Source organism: Terrapene carolina, unplaced genomic scaffold (genome assembly GCF_002925995.2).
Source record: "Terrapene carolina triunguis isolate 2854851 unplaced genomic scaffold, T_m_triunguis-2.0 Scaffold66, whole genome shotgun sequence".
NCBI classification, from domain to species: Eukaryota; Metazoa; Chordata; order Testudines; family Emydidae; genus Terrapene; species Terrapene triunguis.
Genome location: NW_020664417.1, coordinates 56,620,239 through 56,639,560, shown reverse-complemented (window position 1 = coordinate 56,639,560; position 19,322 = coordinate 56,620,239). Strand labels below are relative to the sequence as shown.

The window sequence follows — 19,322 nt, the reverse complement described above, 5'->3', positions numbered from 1 at the left end:
ACACGTGTACAAGGGTTAACCGGGGCTCGACCCTCTCCGGGGCGGTGAGAAGCCACACTGGCTCACTACATACAGTTATCGTTCAGGGGAATTAGTCTGTCCGCAGGGGTCTCCCTCGGCAGCCCTTGCGGTAACTGAAATAAAAACGGTAAGCCCAGGCCCCGAGTCAGGGCGGGCAACAATGAGTCACGGGCTCAGGCCTCAGGCAGGGCTGAGCAGAAGCACTACAAATAGTGTCAAGCCCAGGCCCTAGGTCAGGGCCGGGCAATGCAAAGTCAGAGCTCAGGTAGGGCTGAGCAACAATAGTACAAACAGTAGGGAGCCCAGGCCCTCGGTCAGGGCGGGGCAACAATGGGTCAGGACTCAGGCCCTCAGGCGGGGCTGACCAATAGCAATAGGCCCAAGCCTCCTCAGGCCTGGGAGAGGGGGAGACTGCCACCCACGAGTTGGGTGGGAGGGCGGACGCAGGCCCTCCCACTCCACTGCGTCCCAGCCTGGGGCCCTAGCAGCGGCAGAAGACTCGCTGCATAGTCAGTGGGGATCCTGGCCACAACACATTAACATGGGCTCTGGCAGTGCTGCAGCCAGACTAGGGTCGGCTGCCCCCAGGCTACTTCCAGAGTACCCCTCAGGTAGTACCTAGGTCAGGGTGTTGTCCTCTGGGGGGTCTAGCACCATAGGTTCCTCTGGGTAGTGGGCGAGTGGCAGGCCCGGCAACTCCTCTGGGTAGCGAGCGCAGGGTAGGTCCGGCAAGTCCTCTGAGTAGCGAGCGCAGGGCAGGCCCGGACAGTCCTGGCGGCCGCCTTGGGCCGCAGAGTTTTCCCAGTCACGAGCTAGGCTGGAGGCGTCTGGCCTCTCCGGCGGTTCGGGCCTTACTGAGCTCTGAGGGCAAGCCTTTATACTTCCGGGTCGCCGCCTGACCCTCTGAGGGGTGGGCTCTGAGCTCCCTAGCTCCGCCCACTCTGGCCTCCGGATGGGCTCTTCCCTCTCTGGGGCGGCGGGGAGCCACACCTCCTCACTAACACACCTGTTAGGCTAGTAAGGCCTAAAACTTTCCATTATAACCCTCTCCTTTCATTGGCTTCTCATTTTGACTTTTCAGTGTGAAATTTTCCTTCAGGTTGAGTTACTAGATAGTATGTTGTGTTCTAAAGAAATCATGACACCTCAACTTCCTGCTCCCCAGTTCTCCCCTTTACATTTGACCACATCCCTTTAAAAAAATTAATCACATGTGCAGTGTCATATACACATTGTTCATGCAGAGAGACCACTGGCAACATGAGCAGCCGAGTGTACCCAGAACTTCCACCCCTCACCTCTAAACTCAGCCTCATTTTGCTGGTATTTGGACACATTTCCTCTAAACCACTGCAATGGAGAATAGGACTTTTAATTTTTCTCTACTATAATTTTGCAAAATTTCCCCCACCATTGCTAGCACCAGCTCCGCTCCCCACAGTTAGCAAAGTTGAGAACCTACTGTAGATGGGCCGCCAGCATTTCATGCACTGTAATCATTAGCCTGGCTCTGAACTGGGCTAGATGAAAAAGGTGTTTAAAATGGTGGTGGCTCATCTACACAAAGTCTCCCCCATGAAACTGAGGTCAGAACTGAATTCTGATTTATTCTGTTATAACAATAGATGTGATTTGGATCTGGATTTTAATCAGGATCTGATCTTCCCTAATTTTCGGGTCTGGTGCTCTGAATAGGCTTTTCTTTGCTCCTAGTAATTGTAAAAGTGCTTGATTAATCTTTAACCGTGGTCACAAAGATCAACTAGATGGGGAAAAAAGCATTTGAAAACAAAGGTCAAATAGATATATATTGGAATGTGTGGTCATTGCATCAACATTGAAGTTTTCATGTTATTTTTATTAATTCTTTGTTATAGGTCACCCTTGGGTTAGTAGGACATAGGACAAGTATCAACCTAAAGGGTAACCTTTTGGTCAAATATAAACATCTGTATTAGGATTAAAATGAAACTGTCTTCTCTATCATGATCATGGTAACATGAACACTACATGAAAATAGGTTATGCAGACGTATTTTATATTATGACATGACTAAACAACATGCAGTGTTGTGCATTGGTTCATAGATTGGATCAATCACCAATCAATCCTGGTCCCACTGAAATCAAAACTCTATTGACTTAAACGGAACCCAGTTTTGGCCCTAAATACCATAGAACACAGCACAGGTGGACCTGTATTCCCAATGTCTGCATCATAAAGAATAAAAACAGTCACATCTAAATTTGGAGGAATCTGCCTGGGAACAAAATGGGTGTGCTTAGAAGTAGATCTTAAGCAGTCAGAAGAAATGAATGCTCAAAGGCAAGATGTGTTTACAATATGAGTAGACAAAACTATGTACCATGCAATATTGACTGGACTACATTAAATGAATGCTAAGCAGCTGGACATCTGTAGCCAATGTTGACCTAATGTGCTTATAAATAGGTTTGGTTTAGTTTTGTTTTTAAATTTCTAAAGCATCTGAAGTTGGAAAAACTTTCAGGATTATGGTCCAGCAATGACATAACCACACATTAAAAACACCAGGGGAGTATGGCAGTCCAAAATGGGGAATAAAAGATGAACTAAGGGGGCCAATGATGGGGGAAAGCAATGATTTCTATCAGCTGTATAACATACAGAGAAAGGAAGATTTTGAAACAAGGGATAGAGTCAAAGGGCTAGAACTTTGTCTGGTATAAATTGGTGTCACTCCACGGAAGTACATATTGAAATCACTGGAGCTATACCAAATTACCAGCTGAGCAGCTGGCTCAAATTTGTAGGAACTAGTGGATGAAGATTGCATATATAAGGGCTGATTTTTAAATGTCAAGTGTGCATCTGTGCACAAATATTGCATATACAATTACCTCAGTTACATACACAATATCCAGTTTATGCAAGCACAGAATGGTAAGTTTTTCTACTAATGAGAGACAAAAAATGCATGCCTGATTTGTTTAAAAAATAAAGACCCAAAGAAAGCTGTCAATATCACTGCTGTTAATTTTGGGAGAGTAACAATCAAAATGTCTTTGAAATGGAAGTTAAATAATGGACAATATCTGCAGAAAGATTCTCCTCTTCCCACATTTAAATGAACCTAAGTTTTCAGGCATCTTTCACCTGCTGGATTATGATGATAATTAAAATCAAGTCTCTTCATTGATAAGCAAAATTTGAGAACCAACAGGATTTTAGAAATAGAGCTTAAACTTAAGTGAATTACACACAAAAAATTGAGGAAATAAGAGCCCTGGAGAACTGGTTAAAAGTCAGCTTAGACAGAGCAATAGTGAAAATGTGGCTTACAAAGGCCAAAGATAAAACTGACAACAATCTAGTTAACAATGGGTCATATCATGATACTGTATAACACTCCTGTACATATATGATTGCATTCTTGGAAATTGCAGCAAGAACAATATTTGATGTTTGTATGCATCATTGCAAAGGAAAGAGGAGCCAATAGAGAAGTTATGTACTGTTGAACAGAGAGAAACTTAAGGGGGAAAGAATAGCAAAGAAGTAATTAAGATCTAGGTGTCCCATAGTGATCAAAGTGGGCATTCCTCATACTTGAATACCTTAGCAGATTAAAAAATATCAGTATGTAGGTCCTGGCTGTCCTCTCCCTTATATCTATCTGCTTTATGCTGCTGGTGTTCCATTGAAGTCACTGGCATAAATCCAGAGTAATGGAGTGATGTATCAGACCCAGTATTTTCATGGAATGCCACAAGTGTTACAATTTGTATGACTCTCCAAAGTATCAAGAATGTAGCATAAATCTTCTGCTATATAAAGTTTCCATTTATAGCTCCATTATTATGATTACACCACCAGCTAGGGCTAGATCGATAAAGGGGAATTAGAATTGCAATGCTGAGTCTAACTTTTAGGCACTCTTACACCTAGTGGAATCCACAGTCCTGCAGTTGGGTGCCTAAATTAGGCACCTAAGAATGGGATCCACAAAAGCCAACATGCTGAGCAGGCAGGTACCTAGAGTTAGTCAAGGAGAAATGCCGAAAAGAGGGGTGGTTCGTAAATCCTGCCCTTCAAAGGGACTTAGGCACCTAACTCTAGGCCAGAGGGAGAAGCCACCTTCTGCTCAGGTTTCACAGCTGTGAACCCTCTCCTGGAATCATATGCCTGAACCCTTTCTTGCAAAAGTAACTAGGTTAAGGAGGGGGTGCACTCCTTATTACTTTAGCCCAGTAGTTAGAGACCCAGGTTCTAGTCTCCCTCTCCCCCACTCCAGTATGGAGAAGGAATTTGAACTTGGGTCTCCCCCCCCCCGAGAGTGTGTCCGAACCACTGGGCTATGGGGTATGTTGGGGCAGGTCTCTCTCTGTCTCCCCTGCTGAAGCTGTTCCACTGTGTATAAATAATTACATTTGCATTAGGCAAAAGCAAGTGTGAGAATGACTCTATAGCCCAGTGGTTAGGGCACCTGAGAGGTAGGAAACCCAGGTTCCAGTCTCCCCATTACAGTGCACTTAATTTATGCACAATGGAACAGCTTCAACAAGAGAGACTGAGAGCAACCAGCCCCCAGAATACCCTATAACCCTGTGGTTAGGGCACTCTCCTAGGAGTGGGGCAACCCCAAGTTCAACTCCCTCTCCACATCTGGCGGGGGGGGGGGGGATTGAACCCAGGTCTCCCATACCCTGAGCAAGTCTTCTTTACCTCTGGGATAAAAGTTATAAGGGTGGAGGGCCCAACAACAACAACTGGTGAGATAGAATTTAGGCACCTAAAGTTGCAGTCAGGCACTGAATCCCTTTGTGGATCTCTCCCTTAGAGGCTTTGACCAGATCCCCATTGTGCTAGGTAGCGAACAGATATTAAGCCTAGATTGGCATGCTGTATGGGTGACCTTAGACAACATGTGGTAGTAACAGTTACAGTGTGTTTTTAATAGACATCTACAGAATGGGATGCCCCCAACTGGAACGTCACACATGATATTTGTTTGATGTATTATTGTTCAAAAAGTACAATGTCTTTTTAGGTAACTGGAAACTCATTTCCTTGTCAGACTCTGGGCATCTGCCAAGTGCCCTCCATCAGCATCTGTTTGAGACAATGCTGTCCCAAGTTCTGACTCAAGTCCTCAATTCCAAACCACCATCTGTCATTAGACATTACAGGAAGTCTTCCTTACTATCAACTTGTCCAAACTTCTTAATGAAAAAAGCACATGCGCTCCATACATTTGTAGATAAATAGACCAGTCCTAAAACAAATCTCTGAGCTGGCTATGTGGGGTAATACCAGTTTAAAAACAGCTTTGGGCTTCTGCTTTCCAAACTGAACCCATTAGATCTTTCAGAGTAGCAGCCGTGTTAGTCTGTATCCGCAAAAAGAACGATTTCTTGGTCATGTTTTGGGGAGCGGCAGTGCTATTCATTGTATCAGTGTATGAGCCATTTTCTCCCAGTGGCAAGTGCTTTGAGATGTATTAATGGCAGAATGAAGAGAATGGAGTCATGATGGTGGTAACTAGGTAAAATAAGGAAATACTGTAAAAATGTAACTGGCAGCAAAGATCAGAATGAGATAGTCTGCTGGAATTCCAAGCAATAGAGCACTGAAGGAAGGATGGTCTGATGGTTAAGGCATCTGAAAGGCCTCAGGAGATCTGGATAAGTTCCTTGCTCTGCAACAAAGCAACCACAGGTTAATCACTTAATCTGTTTGTGCCTCAGTTCCCCATCTGTAAAACAGGGATATTAAATACTTCTGTTGTCTGACTTGTCTATTTAGATTGTGAGCACACCACCATCACCTTGGGGCAGAGAGTGTCTCAGTTGAGCATTACTGAGATAAAATAGGAATGGATCTGAGAGGTAAATGTAGACTTTGCATTATTTTATCCTGTAAGGGGTCATGACACACAAGTGGCAGAGAGGAAAAAAGAGCCCAATTATATCAGGAAATGAAGTAATCTCTAGCACATCGCTCATTTGCTATCTCATGTTGATAGTAAAACTCCTTCTATAGCAATTGTTCTTGGAATAGTAAGATTTGTACCTTACTTCTTTCACAACCTATTTAAGTATTGTTACTTTTTAGACATATGGAACTTGTGTCTATATCCATGCTAAATAACTTCTCAGATGCTGATCTAAGAAAATGTAAAGCAGCTGGATTGACAGTGCTGTATTGCATTGACAATTGCTGACAATACAAAGATGCAGTATTGTATTATTGTGCCTATACAATAGCTTTTCTTTTGTCTACATAGCTGAATTGAAAATATTGAAGTCAGAGAATATCAATTCTGCTATTTCTAGAGAGATATTGGAGCTGGAAAAAGATTTTTTCCTCCAGCAAATTAGCTCTTAAACAAGGCAGGAGACTTCAGTATATCTGTTTGTTTCTGTAGGAGCACACTTTTTCTAAACAGCCTAAAACCCTTTTCATTCTTTACATGGATAAAAAGTGTCAAAACTAGGTGAATCCGTTGAATGATTAATATGGGCTAGCCTGTTACAGGTGTCAGTGTAAAAACAGGCCACATTCTCTCTGACAGCATCTAGGAAATTTATTAAACCCCAAATTAATCTTCTATATGTAGCCTCATGATTAGTTACAATTTCACATATTAAACTACTTACATTTTCATCCTGAAATCCTGCTTTTTGCTAATGTATACTAACTGCTATTGTGCAAAATTAGCTAGCATGAGTAATCCTCTACGATGCAAACTTTGTAAGGGTGAGTGATCCTAAATTCACACATGGAATGAAATGTTTGTTTAAGTGTGAAGGATAAATGAAACTAGATCCCAAACCTTCAGGGACTGCATGGATGCAACTAACTATAGCAGATCTTGAGTGCCCCCTTGTGCTTTATTTCATCTGGTAATGCTCAGCTAATCAAAGAGAAGAGATGATGATGATGGAATAAGATTTCTTAGTTTGTTAAATACTTGCAAGCCCTGTGTTTAACATTCTTTAAATGCATTTTAAAATACGTTGTGTTCATGTATTGGCTCAAGTAGAGTCAGTTATTGTTTTTCCCTATTTGGAAGAATACACCTGGACTGGGATGGAGAAGATTCATGTTCAGAGTTGCATATTCTGATCTTGGGGAGCAGAATGTAATTGAATAAATAGGATTCAATTAAGCTGTATGTGTAATATAGTTAAATATTATTGATCTCTCTCTCTCTCTCACACACACACACACACAAATTATGACTAAAAACCATTACTCAGGACTTCAGATTCCCAGTGTTTGACCTTGTTTTAAAATCAATTAAGGATTTCATTAGATTTTGTTTGGGCACCAGCATAAATGTGGTCTGGATTATGAATACTACTTTTTCTATTACAAAAAAAAATTCCACCATTATAAATAGTGATAGGCATATGTGCAAGAGAAATCACGCCATCGAGAAGAACAGCTGCTGAAGGAATGTGTACAGTATAGAAGTTCAGTGAACAATCAGCATATTTTAGAGCCATGTTTACCCCACACTAGTACAAATTTTCTATCATTTTTATGGCTATTCTGGGCTTGGGAAGGTTAGAACATGACACTGCCAGAAATGAGAGTTTATTATTATTTGCTAGCCAGAAATAGTAGTTGCTCCAAACTTTATATTTCTTAATTTATTTTACTAATGTTCTTCACCATGAATTAAAAGTCACATCCACTTTAGTAGGGCAGTGCAATGATTGATTATCTGTGCTAGCTCAGTTTCTCTTTTTGAATCTGTCTTGTTCTTTCCAAACCACAAACCTCTTATCGAATATTGGGCTGATTCTTCAAACCCTGCTAATGTGAGTAATCCTTAGGCCTTGTCTACACTACAGGGGGAGATGGATCTAAGTTACACAACTTTAGCTACATGAATAATGTAGCTGAAGTCGACGTACTTAGATCTACTTACCGCGGGGTCCACACTATGCTATGTTGACAGGAGACATTCTCTCGTCGACTCCCCTTGCGCTTCTCGTGTAGGTGGAGTACAGGAGTCGACGGGAGAGCAATCTGTGGTTGATTTAGCGGGTCTTCATTAGACCCACTAAATCAACCGTCAATGCATCAATCGCCACATGTCGATCTCCCGGTAAGTGCAGACAAGCCCTTATTCGTGACAGCAGTGCCATTGACACATCTATTGAAATGCGTATATATCATAATGTAAGGCAATAACACAAGGTGAACCTCATCACACTGAAACATGTATTGCTCACTTGAACACATACATCACATATTATTTAATACTGATATAAAAGAGGCCCCGATCAGAATAAGGACCCTTTGAATTAGGGTCCTATACAAACAAATAATAAAGTCCCTGTCCAATTATTGTATTACAGGCAGAGCCAATATCACTCCCTATTAAGGTTACCTGATGTTTCCCATTCAAAGACCCTGTTTTCAGTTTCTTATAACTTTGCAAAACTTTAAACAGTTGGGCTGAAATTTTCCATGCTGGATGTCTGCTTCAGGCTGAAACTCTTTGGAAAACTTCAGCTAACACAATTTGGCTGTTTTCAAGAATGAGATGAGGGCAAACACCTTTTGCCCATGTCAAAAAATTCTGGCAACTTCTTTGAGAAAGGGAATTGAAGTTTGGCAGGGGATGGCCTTTGTGTCAGGGATGTGCCTTTTTCTGTCCCCACAGAAATTCACCCAAATTTGTCCAAGTTATAAGCCTTTGAAAATCTCAATTTGTACCAGCTTAAGGGAGACTTCTTCGATTTTAGCAGCAAGATTCCCCGAAGACACTGTCCACTGGGCTGCTGCAAGCTGTGCCAGGTCCATGTTAGGATACCAGCCTCTCTCTCCAATGTGTGCAATGACACCCCACCACCACCTTGCAGGCCCAGGCAGCATGAAGGAGGAAGTTGCCTGATTCAAATGCAGGGGGATTAGATTGGTACAAGGGAGCCTCAGAATGGAGGCTGGGGTGGGGGAGGGAGGAGAGGAAAACTGGGAACGGAGTTGGGCTGAGGGGAGAGCCTGGGACTGGCTGGGCAAAGAACATGGAATTAAGAAGCAGTGGGCGGGGGATGGAAGAAGTTGAGGAGAGAGGGGGAGACAGCTCTGATAAATAGCTGAGGTGCAGGGGGAGAACTAAGATAGACTGACAAAGACTGAGACAAGGAGTCAGGTGGCGGAGATTGGGGTCAGGGAGCCAGTAGGGAAGGAGAATGGGAGGTTAACCAGAGGCCAGGATGATGAGAGAAGTAAATTGGAAGAGAAGCCAGGAGAAAGGAACTGGGATTGGCCACGGGCAAGGAGAACGACACTGGCATTGGAACAATGAGACCAGAGAGTTGAGACTGGTGCTTTCTGGACACACAGATGGGGGCCAGAATGAGAAGCCTGAGGAGTGGAGACTGTGATTGGCTGGGTGAGGAAAACAAGACTGGGATGAGGAGCCAGGGTTGGGGAAGAGTGAGAACTGGTACAAGAGGTCACATAGGGGGCAAAAGAGTGTGACCACTAGAGCACATTCCCCTCCAGAGCCTGCAATGAAACCCAGGATTCCCAAATCTCACTATCCCTCCACTATCAGCAAGTACCTGTGAAAGTCACTGGCAAAATTTGTGTTTATCGCCTTCTAATGCTGGTCCACGTAGAGGTAGACAACTTATTATTGCTATCAGTAGCTCAATTGGCAGAGATCACCAGACTATTAGCTCTCACTAGGGATGTGAAATACCTAGGTTCATATCCCTGCTCCAAGCAAAAAAGGTTTTGGCCCAAAAAATTGCCCTGGCTCTAGCAATTATGCATATATATATATATATATATATATATATACATACACACATATATATATTACATTTTGTATAAAAAAATTTGTAATGCACTTCAAATGAAAATGAATGTCTATACAACAATTGCAAAAGTATAGCTTGTGTTATAAAAGGCTTGGTCCCTATTACATTGTTCTTATTATATTGTAAACAAACTAAGCTAAACTGTGTATTAAGTTTGGGTTACTGAAAACAAAAACAAAAAACAAACAAACAAAAACCCTTTATTATGTTAACTAACTAGCTGTTTAAGTTGCATCCCACAGACCAAAGATACCAGAAAATATCACACCCTGAAGACACCAAAAAATATCAGTATATAGCGAAGAAACCCCCAAGCATCAAGAAAAGAAAAATGAAGTGCTTTATAAATAAGAGACTGGTTAAATACACCTCTATCTACCATATATGGACAATTAAGTTAACAATCAGCTAAAAAACACTAGCTGGACCAGGATAAGCCATCATTTAATTTCAACTTAGTTACTATGTAAAAACAACTGTATTATTGCTGTACTACTGTATTATTGTTGTACTGTTGTCTTATTGCTGTATTGTATTATTGCTGTACATCATTTACAATGTGCATAACCTTGCTAAACTGTCAGGATGTAGTATTGGTACCCTTGCACAATTGTACCTTGTACAATTAATTTTCATGACTCCTCATAAGGCGGAGGGTATTATCCCCATTTTACAGATAAGGAACTGAGGCACAGAGATTAAGGTTAGAAAGGTGTCCACTAATCATGAGATCCTAATTTAAGACACCTACGGCCTGTGTTTTCAGAGTACTTAGCTTATATAGCACTTTTTGTATTCCAAGTACAGCTCCCATTCATGTCAGCTGTACATGTGAGAGCTCAGCACTTCCACAGATCAGACAAGATGTTTCAAGTTGGGCACTCAAAAAAATAAGGACTCAGTTAGTGGTCACCTGTGAAAAATTTGCTTTAAGGGACTTGACTAGCATCACACAAAACCCCTGTGCCAGAGGCAGGGATTCTCCCACATTCCCCTGCCTTAACCACATGGCTGCCCTTTCTTGCCTCCTGTAATCCCCAGCCTCATTCACCACACACCTTCCAACTTCCGCAACAAAGGCAGGAGTCCTACAGACAGCCTCCTTCACTGCACAACCCTGATTCATTCCCAGAGCAGGTTCATCCGGTGCCTTAAATGAGGCAAGGGTCCTATGTTAAATATAGTATGTGATCATGTAAAGACTACATTATAATGCACAAGGGGACTAAACTATTTCCCAAACTATTCTCGGAAGTGGCTGAACCATTTTTGATGAAGCTCTCCAAAAATTTTTTGCCCGAGGCAAACATCCAGCATACAAAATGTTAACCTGAACAATTAAAGTTTGGCAAAATTGTAAGTACTGAAAACAGGGTCTAGTGGGAAGTGTTGGGCAACCTTGATTACAAGCAGTACTATCAGCTTCTCCTATAATTTTTCATCTTATTTCTGTATTTTTATTTATAATCTTCTGCTTATCCATTCTCTTAGGGTATGTCTACACTACGAGAGTAGTTCGATTTTACTGAAATCGAATTTGTGGAACCGATATTACAAAGTCGAACGTGTGTACCCACACTAAGGACAGTAATTCGACTTTGTGAGTCCACACTAACGGGGCAAGCGTCGACATTGGAAGCGGTGCACTGTGGGCAGCTATCCCACAGTTCCCGCAGTCCCCGCTGCCCATTGGAATTCTGGGTCAAGCCCCCAATGCCTGCTGGGGCAAAAAATGTGTCGAGGGTGGTTTTGGGTAACTGTCGTCATCCAACCGTCACTCCTGCCCTCCCTCCCTGAAAGCGCCGGCGGGAAATCAGTTCGCGCACTTTTCTGGTGAGTGACAGCGCGGACGCCACAGCACTGCAAGCATGGAGCCCGCTGCGACCATCGCTGCAGTTATGGCCGTTGTCAACACCTCGCACCTTATCATCCACCTTTTCCAGAGGCAGATGCTGAGAAATCGGGCGAGGAGACTACGGCAGCGCGGTGAGGACATTAAGTCTGAGAGGGGCACAGACCTGTCACAAAGCACGGGACCGTGCGCCGTGAACATCATGGTGGCAATGGGTCATGTTGATGCTGTGGAACGGCGATTCTGGGCCCGGGTAACAAGCACGGACTGGTGGGACCGCATAGTGCTGCAGGTCTGGGATGAATCACAGTGGCTGCGAAACTTTCAGATGCGGAAGGGAACTTTCCTGGAACTTTGTGAGTTGCTGTCCCCTGCCCTGAAGCGCAAGGACACCCGGATGCGAGCAGCCCTGACTGTCCAGAAGCGAGTGGCCATAGCCCTCTGGAAGCTTGCAACGCCAGACAGCTACCGGTCAGTCGCGAACCACTTTGGCGTGGGCAAATCTACCATGGGGGTTGCTGTGATGCAAGTAGCCAACGCAATCGTTGAGCTACTGCTGTCAAAGGTAGTGACCCTTGGAAACGTGCAGGTCATCATAGATGGCTTCGCCACGATGGGATTCCCAAATTGCGGTGGGGCTATAGATGGAACTCACATCCCTATCCTGGGACCGGACCACCAGACCAGCCAGTACATTAACCGAAAGGGCTACTTTTCAATGGTGCTGCAAGCACTGGTGGACCATAGGGGATGTTTTACAAACATCAACGTCGGATGGCCGGGCAAGGTTCATGACGCTCGTGTTTTCAGGAACTCTGGTCTGTTTAGATGGCTGCAGGAAGGTATTTACTTCCCGGACCACAAAATAACTCTTGGGGATGTGGAGATGCCTATAGTCAGCCTCGGGGACCCAGCCTACCCGCTAATGCCCTGGCTCATGAAGCCCTATACAGGCGCCCTGGACACTGAAAAAGAACTCTTCAACTACCGGCTGAGCAAGTGCAGAATGGTGGTGGAGTGTGCTTTTGGACGTCTCAAGGGGAGATGGAGAAGCTTACTGACTCGCTCTGATCTCAGCGAAACCAATATCCCCATTGTTATTGCAGCTTGCTGTGTGCTCCACAATCTCTGTGAGAGCAAGGGGGAGACCTTTATGGTGGGGTGGGAGGTTGAGGCAAATGGCCTGGCTGCTGATTACGCCCAGCCAGACAGCCGTGCGATTAGAAAAGCCCAGCGGGACGCGCTGTGCATCCGGGAGGCTTTGAAAGCTAGGTTCCTCAGTGAGCAGGGTAACCAGTGATTTTTAAGTTTGTTTAAAGAGAAGCTGAACCTGCCCCCATTTCTTTACCCGGTTAAAGTTGACTATCCTCTCCAGCTACATACCCCGTTCACCCCGTCCCCCCACGTTCCAACCCACGTTTAAAAATAAAATAAATGGAACTTTGCTAATGAACCCCGTTTTCTTTATTACTTTTCGGGACTCTGTGTGTGGGGGATATGTGACTTTGTGGCGGGGGAGGACGGTTACAGATCCCCTGCTGCATGGCTCTGTGATCCAGGCTAAGGACCGCTGCATAAGATCTCTAACCGCCCTCCCCCGCCACAAAGTCACATAGCCCCCCCCACACACACACACACAGAACATGAAAACCACCTCCCAGACTGACCAGGGTGCCTAGTGACTGCAATGTGTGTGTGACCTTCTGCTGAACCTGCCCCCGTGTCTGTACCCTGGTAAAGGTGACTGTCCTCTCCAATTACCAACCCCCTTCAAACACACTCTCCTCTAAAAGAACATGACGGAAACAGTACTTAACAGAAACGTATTTTTTATTAGCAACTACACAGTTAGGGGATGACACTGGGACAGGGGCTTGGGTGAGGTGCTTTTGGAGTGAAGGAAAGGACTTATCAAAACTTTGGGAATGAGAGCCGTCTGGTACTTGAGCAGTCTGCACGGGTGGAGTGACAGTTTTCACGGCCCCTGCTGCCCCTCCTTCTTGGGACTTTGGGTGAGGGGGGATGGGACTTTGTGGCGGGGGAGGGCGGTTAGAGATAGACTGCAGCGGGGCTCTGTCCTCCTGCCTCCGGTCCTGCAGAACATCCACAAGGCACCGGAGCGTGTCCGTTTGCTCCCTCATTAGTCCAAGCAGCGTTTGAGTCGCTTGCTGGTCTTCCTGCCGCCACCTCTCCTCCCATTCGCTGTGTGATCGCTGGTATTGCGACATGTTCTCCCTCCACTGGGTCTGCTGGGCCGCCTCGGCTCGGGAGCAGCCCATAAGTTCTGAGAACATGTCGTCCCGTGTCCTTTTCTTTCTCCGCCTAATCTGCGCCAGCCTCTGGGAGGGGGATGCCGGGGTAGGTCGGGAGACAGTCGCAGCTGTGGGATGGGAAAAAGGGAGTGAATTCCTCACAAAGATAAATTTTTGTGAACAATGAACATAGTCTTTCTCTGTGAACAAGACCATGCACAGCACCTATCACATGCGCACTCAGTACAAGGTCGAATTTTCGGCCTTCGCATTCAGTGCCTGGGGTCTTGCAGTGGAGATCAGTGTTGGTTAAACAGTTTAGCAAGGTTATGCACATTGTAAATGTTGTACAGCAATAATACAATACAGCAATAAGACAACAGTAAAACAATAATACAGTAGTACAGCATTAATACAGTTGTTTTTACATAGTAACCAAGTTGAAATTAAATGATGGCTTATCCTGGTCCAGCTAGTGTTTTTTAGCTGATTGTTAACTTAATTGTCCATATATGGTAGATAGAGGTGTATTTAACCAGTCTCTTATTTATAAAGCACTTCATTTTTCTTTTTTTGATGCTTGGGGGTTTCTTCGCTATATACTGATATTTTTTGGTGTCTTCAGGGTGTGATATTTTCTGGTGTCTTTGGTCTGTGGGATGCAACTTAAACAGCTAGTTAGTTAACATAATAAAGGGTTTTTGTTTGTTTGTTTTTTGTTTTTGTTTTCAGTAACCCAAACTTAATACACAGTTTAGCTTAGTTTGTTTACAATATAATAAGAACAATGTAATAGGGACCAAGCCTTTTATGACACAAGCTATACTTTTGCAATTGTTGTATAGACATTCATTTTCATTTGAAGTGCATTACTAATATTTTTATACGAAATGTAATGCTTAACGGCTAAAATAAATGCTTACAATCTTCCATGAGAAGGTGTATTGCTTTCCCTTGCTGAACAATTTGTTTCAGCAAAGGAGTTAACAGAATTTTTACCAAGCTTTTTAGAGTTAATTTGCTTGTGATACCAATTTCACGTCGGGGTCACCAGTGTTGTCAGATGCTACCGGTGTGGTGCTCTGCTTTCTCCTATGTTGATATCACTCGGCTGCTTTTGTCTGTTCCCTCTGTGTGCTGCCCCAGCTTTGCGCAAATAGCTGACACAGCAGACCCGAAGAGAACCCCCAATGACCACAGAGTCTAGTAAGATGCAAAGTCACGTCGACCAGGTTTATTGCAACCTCGGACACAGTTGCAGTTCCCCATAGATTACTTAGTCTACCGGGCATACTACGAGAAAGTGCCTCTTGGCAATGGACCCAGCTCAGTCAGTGGCGGGACTTTCCACTGCCCCCTCGGCCGGACAAAGACACCACCCCAGGGATACATTCTTATACACAGGTACAAACAAGTTACACATCATTCCTGACGTATTGAGGTGCAACCCCTCTACGCAGCAAGGTTCAATCCTTCTACGTAGTAAGGTGCCGCCTCTCACCTTGTACGTGTTGGTTCGATCAAAACAACACTATCCATCATATTCCCCTTTTGGCCCTGTCATTGGGATGGGTCGGCCTGTTCCATGTTATCTGTGGAATGTTCCAGTATAGTGTATGTTCTGATATCTGGTGTCCAAGTACCTTTTAGGTATGTCTCTTTTTGCAGCATCAGCCCTTTCCTTGCCAGCTTCTGTGAGCAGGGCCTGCCTCTGACTCACAACTTAACGTTGCTTTATGTTAGCAAAGTCTTGACCATTTCTTTAGTTCAGGCCTCAGGCCTCATACTGGGCCTCTGATAAGGGTTTATGTGTCAGGGCCTCATCTTACTACACAAACAATAGTCAAATTGTGTTTCTTTGTTTTAGATGGATACACCACTGATGATATTGAGTTTTACTGGAATGGAGGGGAATCTGCAGTAACAGGAGTTAATAATATTGAGCTCCCACAGTTCTCAATTGTTGATTACAAGATGGTATCAAAAAAAGTGGAATTTACAACAGGTAAGCACTGACGATCTCAAAAAGTGCACCTGACACAGAAGTATCAATGGCTGAAGTTTTCATAACGTCACTTTCATCCTTCTTTCAGGGGCATATCCTCGATTATCACTTAGTTTTCGGCTTAAACGAAATATTGGTTACTTCATTTTGCAAACCTACATGCCTTCCACGTTGATCACAATTCTATCGTGGGTATCTTTTTGGATCAACTATGATGCCTCTGCTGCAAGAGTTGCCCTAGGTAATTTATTTTCAAAGCTATTAAAGTGGCTTGAGTACCGAGTTGTGTAACTCAGCATGGCCCCATAGTCAATGGGACTATATTGATTTACAGTAACTGAAAACTTGACCCTGTGTTTCACCCACATGCCCGTTCATATTGTGATACCATGCTACCTGCTACAATTTTACCTGAGCAATCTGAACGGAGGGCCTCAGCCTGTTAGCATCGTTTATAAGGACTGTCTGTGGTTTAAGCCTATAATCTTTTCAAAGGCTAACTGCAGTAAATCATGTTGTCCCCAGTCTCATTTAATTGGAGCTCCTTATGACTGAATGAGTCTAGAGCTATTCATTAGATATATTAATGGCCTGTGATTATAACAGAATAGAAAATGGTTTCATTCTCATAGACCAACATCAAAAATTAATCACATTGTGGTTAATAGATTACAAAGCCATGAGCTGGAAAAGTTTCACCTCATAGAATTAAGTAATCCCTTTGAAAATTAGTGAAGAGGGCTATTATGATGGCACCACCAACTTCCCTACATTAATGCCCACCATTCTGTTCTGGAGCCTCCATTTATCCCCTCAACTCTCTTACCCTCAGTCAAAATTACTCCTAATACCTTTCCTCTGGCTAGGATACTTACTCTGACTCCAAGAACACTGGTAAATTTAATTCCATTATAGGGATCAGGCCGAATGGCTACTTTAAGAATCAAGTTAGCAGCGTTCCCTCACCTGACAAGACCAAGTGTCTTCTCCATAACATCCCTGTTCTGTAGTGACTAAATCAGCCAGCACTAGAATGTGCCTTTGTAAACCACATATTCTTTGGAAAGGGTCTTAAGTGTATTTAAAAAAAAATAAGCAGGGTAGACTACTAATGAGACAGGCAACTGGAGAAGAATAGAGTGTTCAGGTAACTGATTGTCCCTCCTGCTATGGAAAAGGCAACGGGGTTGGCCCCAAATGCCTGCAGAGCTTGCAATTTAATATGTCACTTAAAGAAGGCACCTGCTGTTTCAAATTTTCCATTTTCCACCTCACTGGTTCCCTTCACTACCAGTTTATGTACATAAACCTAGCATGTTACATAGGACATACTGTCTTGATGCCCGGTAATATTTTTTTGCTAGATGACAAATGCATTCCCTTAATGGTTAGGAATCTCTGATGAAATAATTAAGCCAACTATGTCATAAACTCAGTGGCAATCTGTTTGAGCAATGATGCAGCTTTTATGCCTTCAAAGTGCCAAACAACATATCAGAGTTGCTTTACCAACATTTTTTTTTTAAACTTCACAGGAATCACAACTGTGCTGACCATGACCACAATCAGCACTCATCTCAGGGAGACACTACCAAAGATTCCCTATGTAAAGGCAATAGATATTTACCTAATGGGATGCTTTGTGTTTGTATTTCTGGCCTTGCTGGAATATGCCTTTGTAAACTACATATTCTTTGGGAAAGGCCCTCACCGTCAAAAAAAGGCAGCTGAGAAGGCTACTGATGAGAAGGGCAAACTGGAAATGAATAAAGTCCAGGTAACTGATTCAAGCTAATATTTCATATATTTTTATTTCTAATAGGGCAAGGCATCCGTAAATGAAAGCATTAACAATTTTTTCCCAAAGAACTTAATATATAATGAGGGAGTTACTGCAACTAAACTATGGTGCCTGTCTTCAACTAAAATATGGTGCCACATTGCTCTCAGTGCCAATGAACTCATCATCCTCATTGTACTACATGGCCAGATAAAAATACTTACCTACATTCATCTGTTGTCCAAAACCATACAGAGTGACCTATTATGCTACATGGAAATAGAGTTCAAGACCCTGACACCCTACAGGTACTCCACAAAGTGTTACCCCTACACTGTTAAGGGCATAAGCCATCCCTTTATGGATTGTTTGCTGGAGATGCTGTCCATACCTATGCTGCTTTCAGATGAGATGGGGGAAAAACAAGTTAACAGAGGCCAGTTTCAAATACTCACACCTCTGCTCAAACATCCCAAAGCTATTCTGATCCACGTGGAAGGTGGACAGTAAGGATCCATGAAGAAAATAGAGAAGCACCTCTTCTCCAGCATCAGCCCTGGCTGTGTGGACCCTGGTACATGAACAGATGACTCTGTAGGTGGTCCATGGAATGGAGGTAAGTTACATTTTTTCTACAGATTTGGAGACACAGGTTACATCTTGCTGAGGTTTACCAAAGCCAGTTTAAAACTTTCACTTTGATTGTAAGCTGGCAGAAATATTACAGAAATTAAGAACGTCTGTATCAGACAATTGCTTAACTGAATTGCCTTTTGCACACACTCAACATATGCCTGTGACACACAGGCATTTAAATTAATTGTTAAAGAGTTCTGTCAATTAATGATTTTGTTGTTGCATTGGTGACTGTAGACATACTGCATGCATGGTCCTCATAAGTATCCTTTTGGCTTGCAGTATGGAAAATATTGATGTTCTAAGGTGGGCTTTATCTTTCAGTTTTACATAGGAAGAATACATGATCAGAGCTGCAAGTTGGAAGCTAATGGGACTGGTGGAGCTAGAGTACCTCATCTGATCTCTATTCTACAGAATTTCCTCATATCTTTCATATTTCAGCGGTGCCCTAATGGTCAGTACCAAAATACAGGAAGCTGCTTTCAGAGGGTGAGAGAAGAGCAGCAGTAAGTATGTAAAAATCACAAGATGGGGCTTCCTCTACCATATTGACCCATGTCATATATCCATAATAGTTACCACTGTAAACAACTATGATGTACACGTAACAGTTCTTCTTCTCCTTTTCTCCAGGTTAATAGTGCTACTTATTTCTACCTGAGATGTGTCCTGGGTAAGGAGGATGAGCTTCTTCCTTCAGCAGATACTATGCTATTAGATATGCTGACAGACATGCAATGAACCGATTATGAAATTGAACCAGCACCTGGAAGACAAACTGGATGCAGATAATGACCTTGTAATGTTCCACACATGGTGTTTTTTCTTCCACAACCTGACAGAGGAGGAATCCAGGACCACCATAGTCCTACATCAATGTGCCATTTTTATTTTAACATTTTTATACATGAAGGAAATTTTTTTATTCATTACAAATAAGCTCTCATTG

The 19,322-nt window shown here is 43.3% G+C and overlaps 1 protein-coding gene across 2 annotated transcripts in view; it reads left to right on the top strand.

Moving 5' to 3' along the window:
* Positions 1–19,322, top strand: part of GABRB1 (gamma-aminobutyric acid type A receptor beta1 subunit) — a 249,827-nt gene that overhangs the window by 222,249 nt on the left and 8,256 nt on the right. Inside the window, exons 6-8 of one of the 2 annotated variants that reach the window (XM_026648162.1) lie at positions 15,817–15,954; positions 16,043–16,195; positions 17,490–17,725. In XM_026648162.1, the coding sequence (XP_026503947.1) occupies positions 15,817–15,954; positions 16,043–16,195; positions 17,490–17,725 (527 nt within the window). Of the gene's footprint in view, positions 1–15,816; positions 15,955–16,042; positions 16,196–17,489; positions 17,732–19,322 lie in introns of both variants that reach the window. The other variant, XM_026648161.1, reaches the window with a different exon arrangement.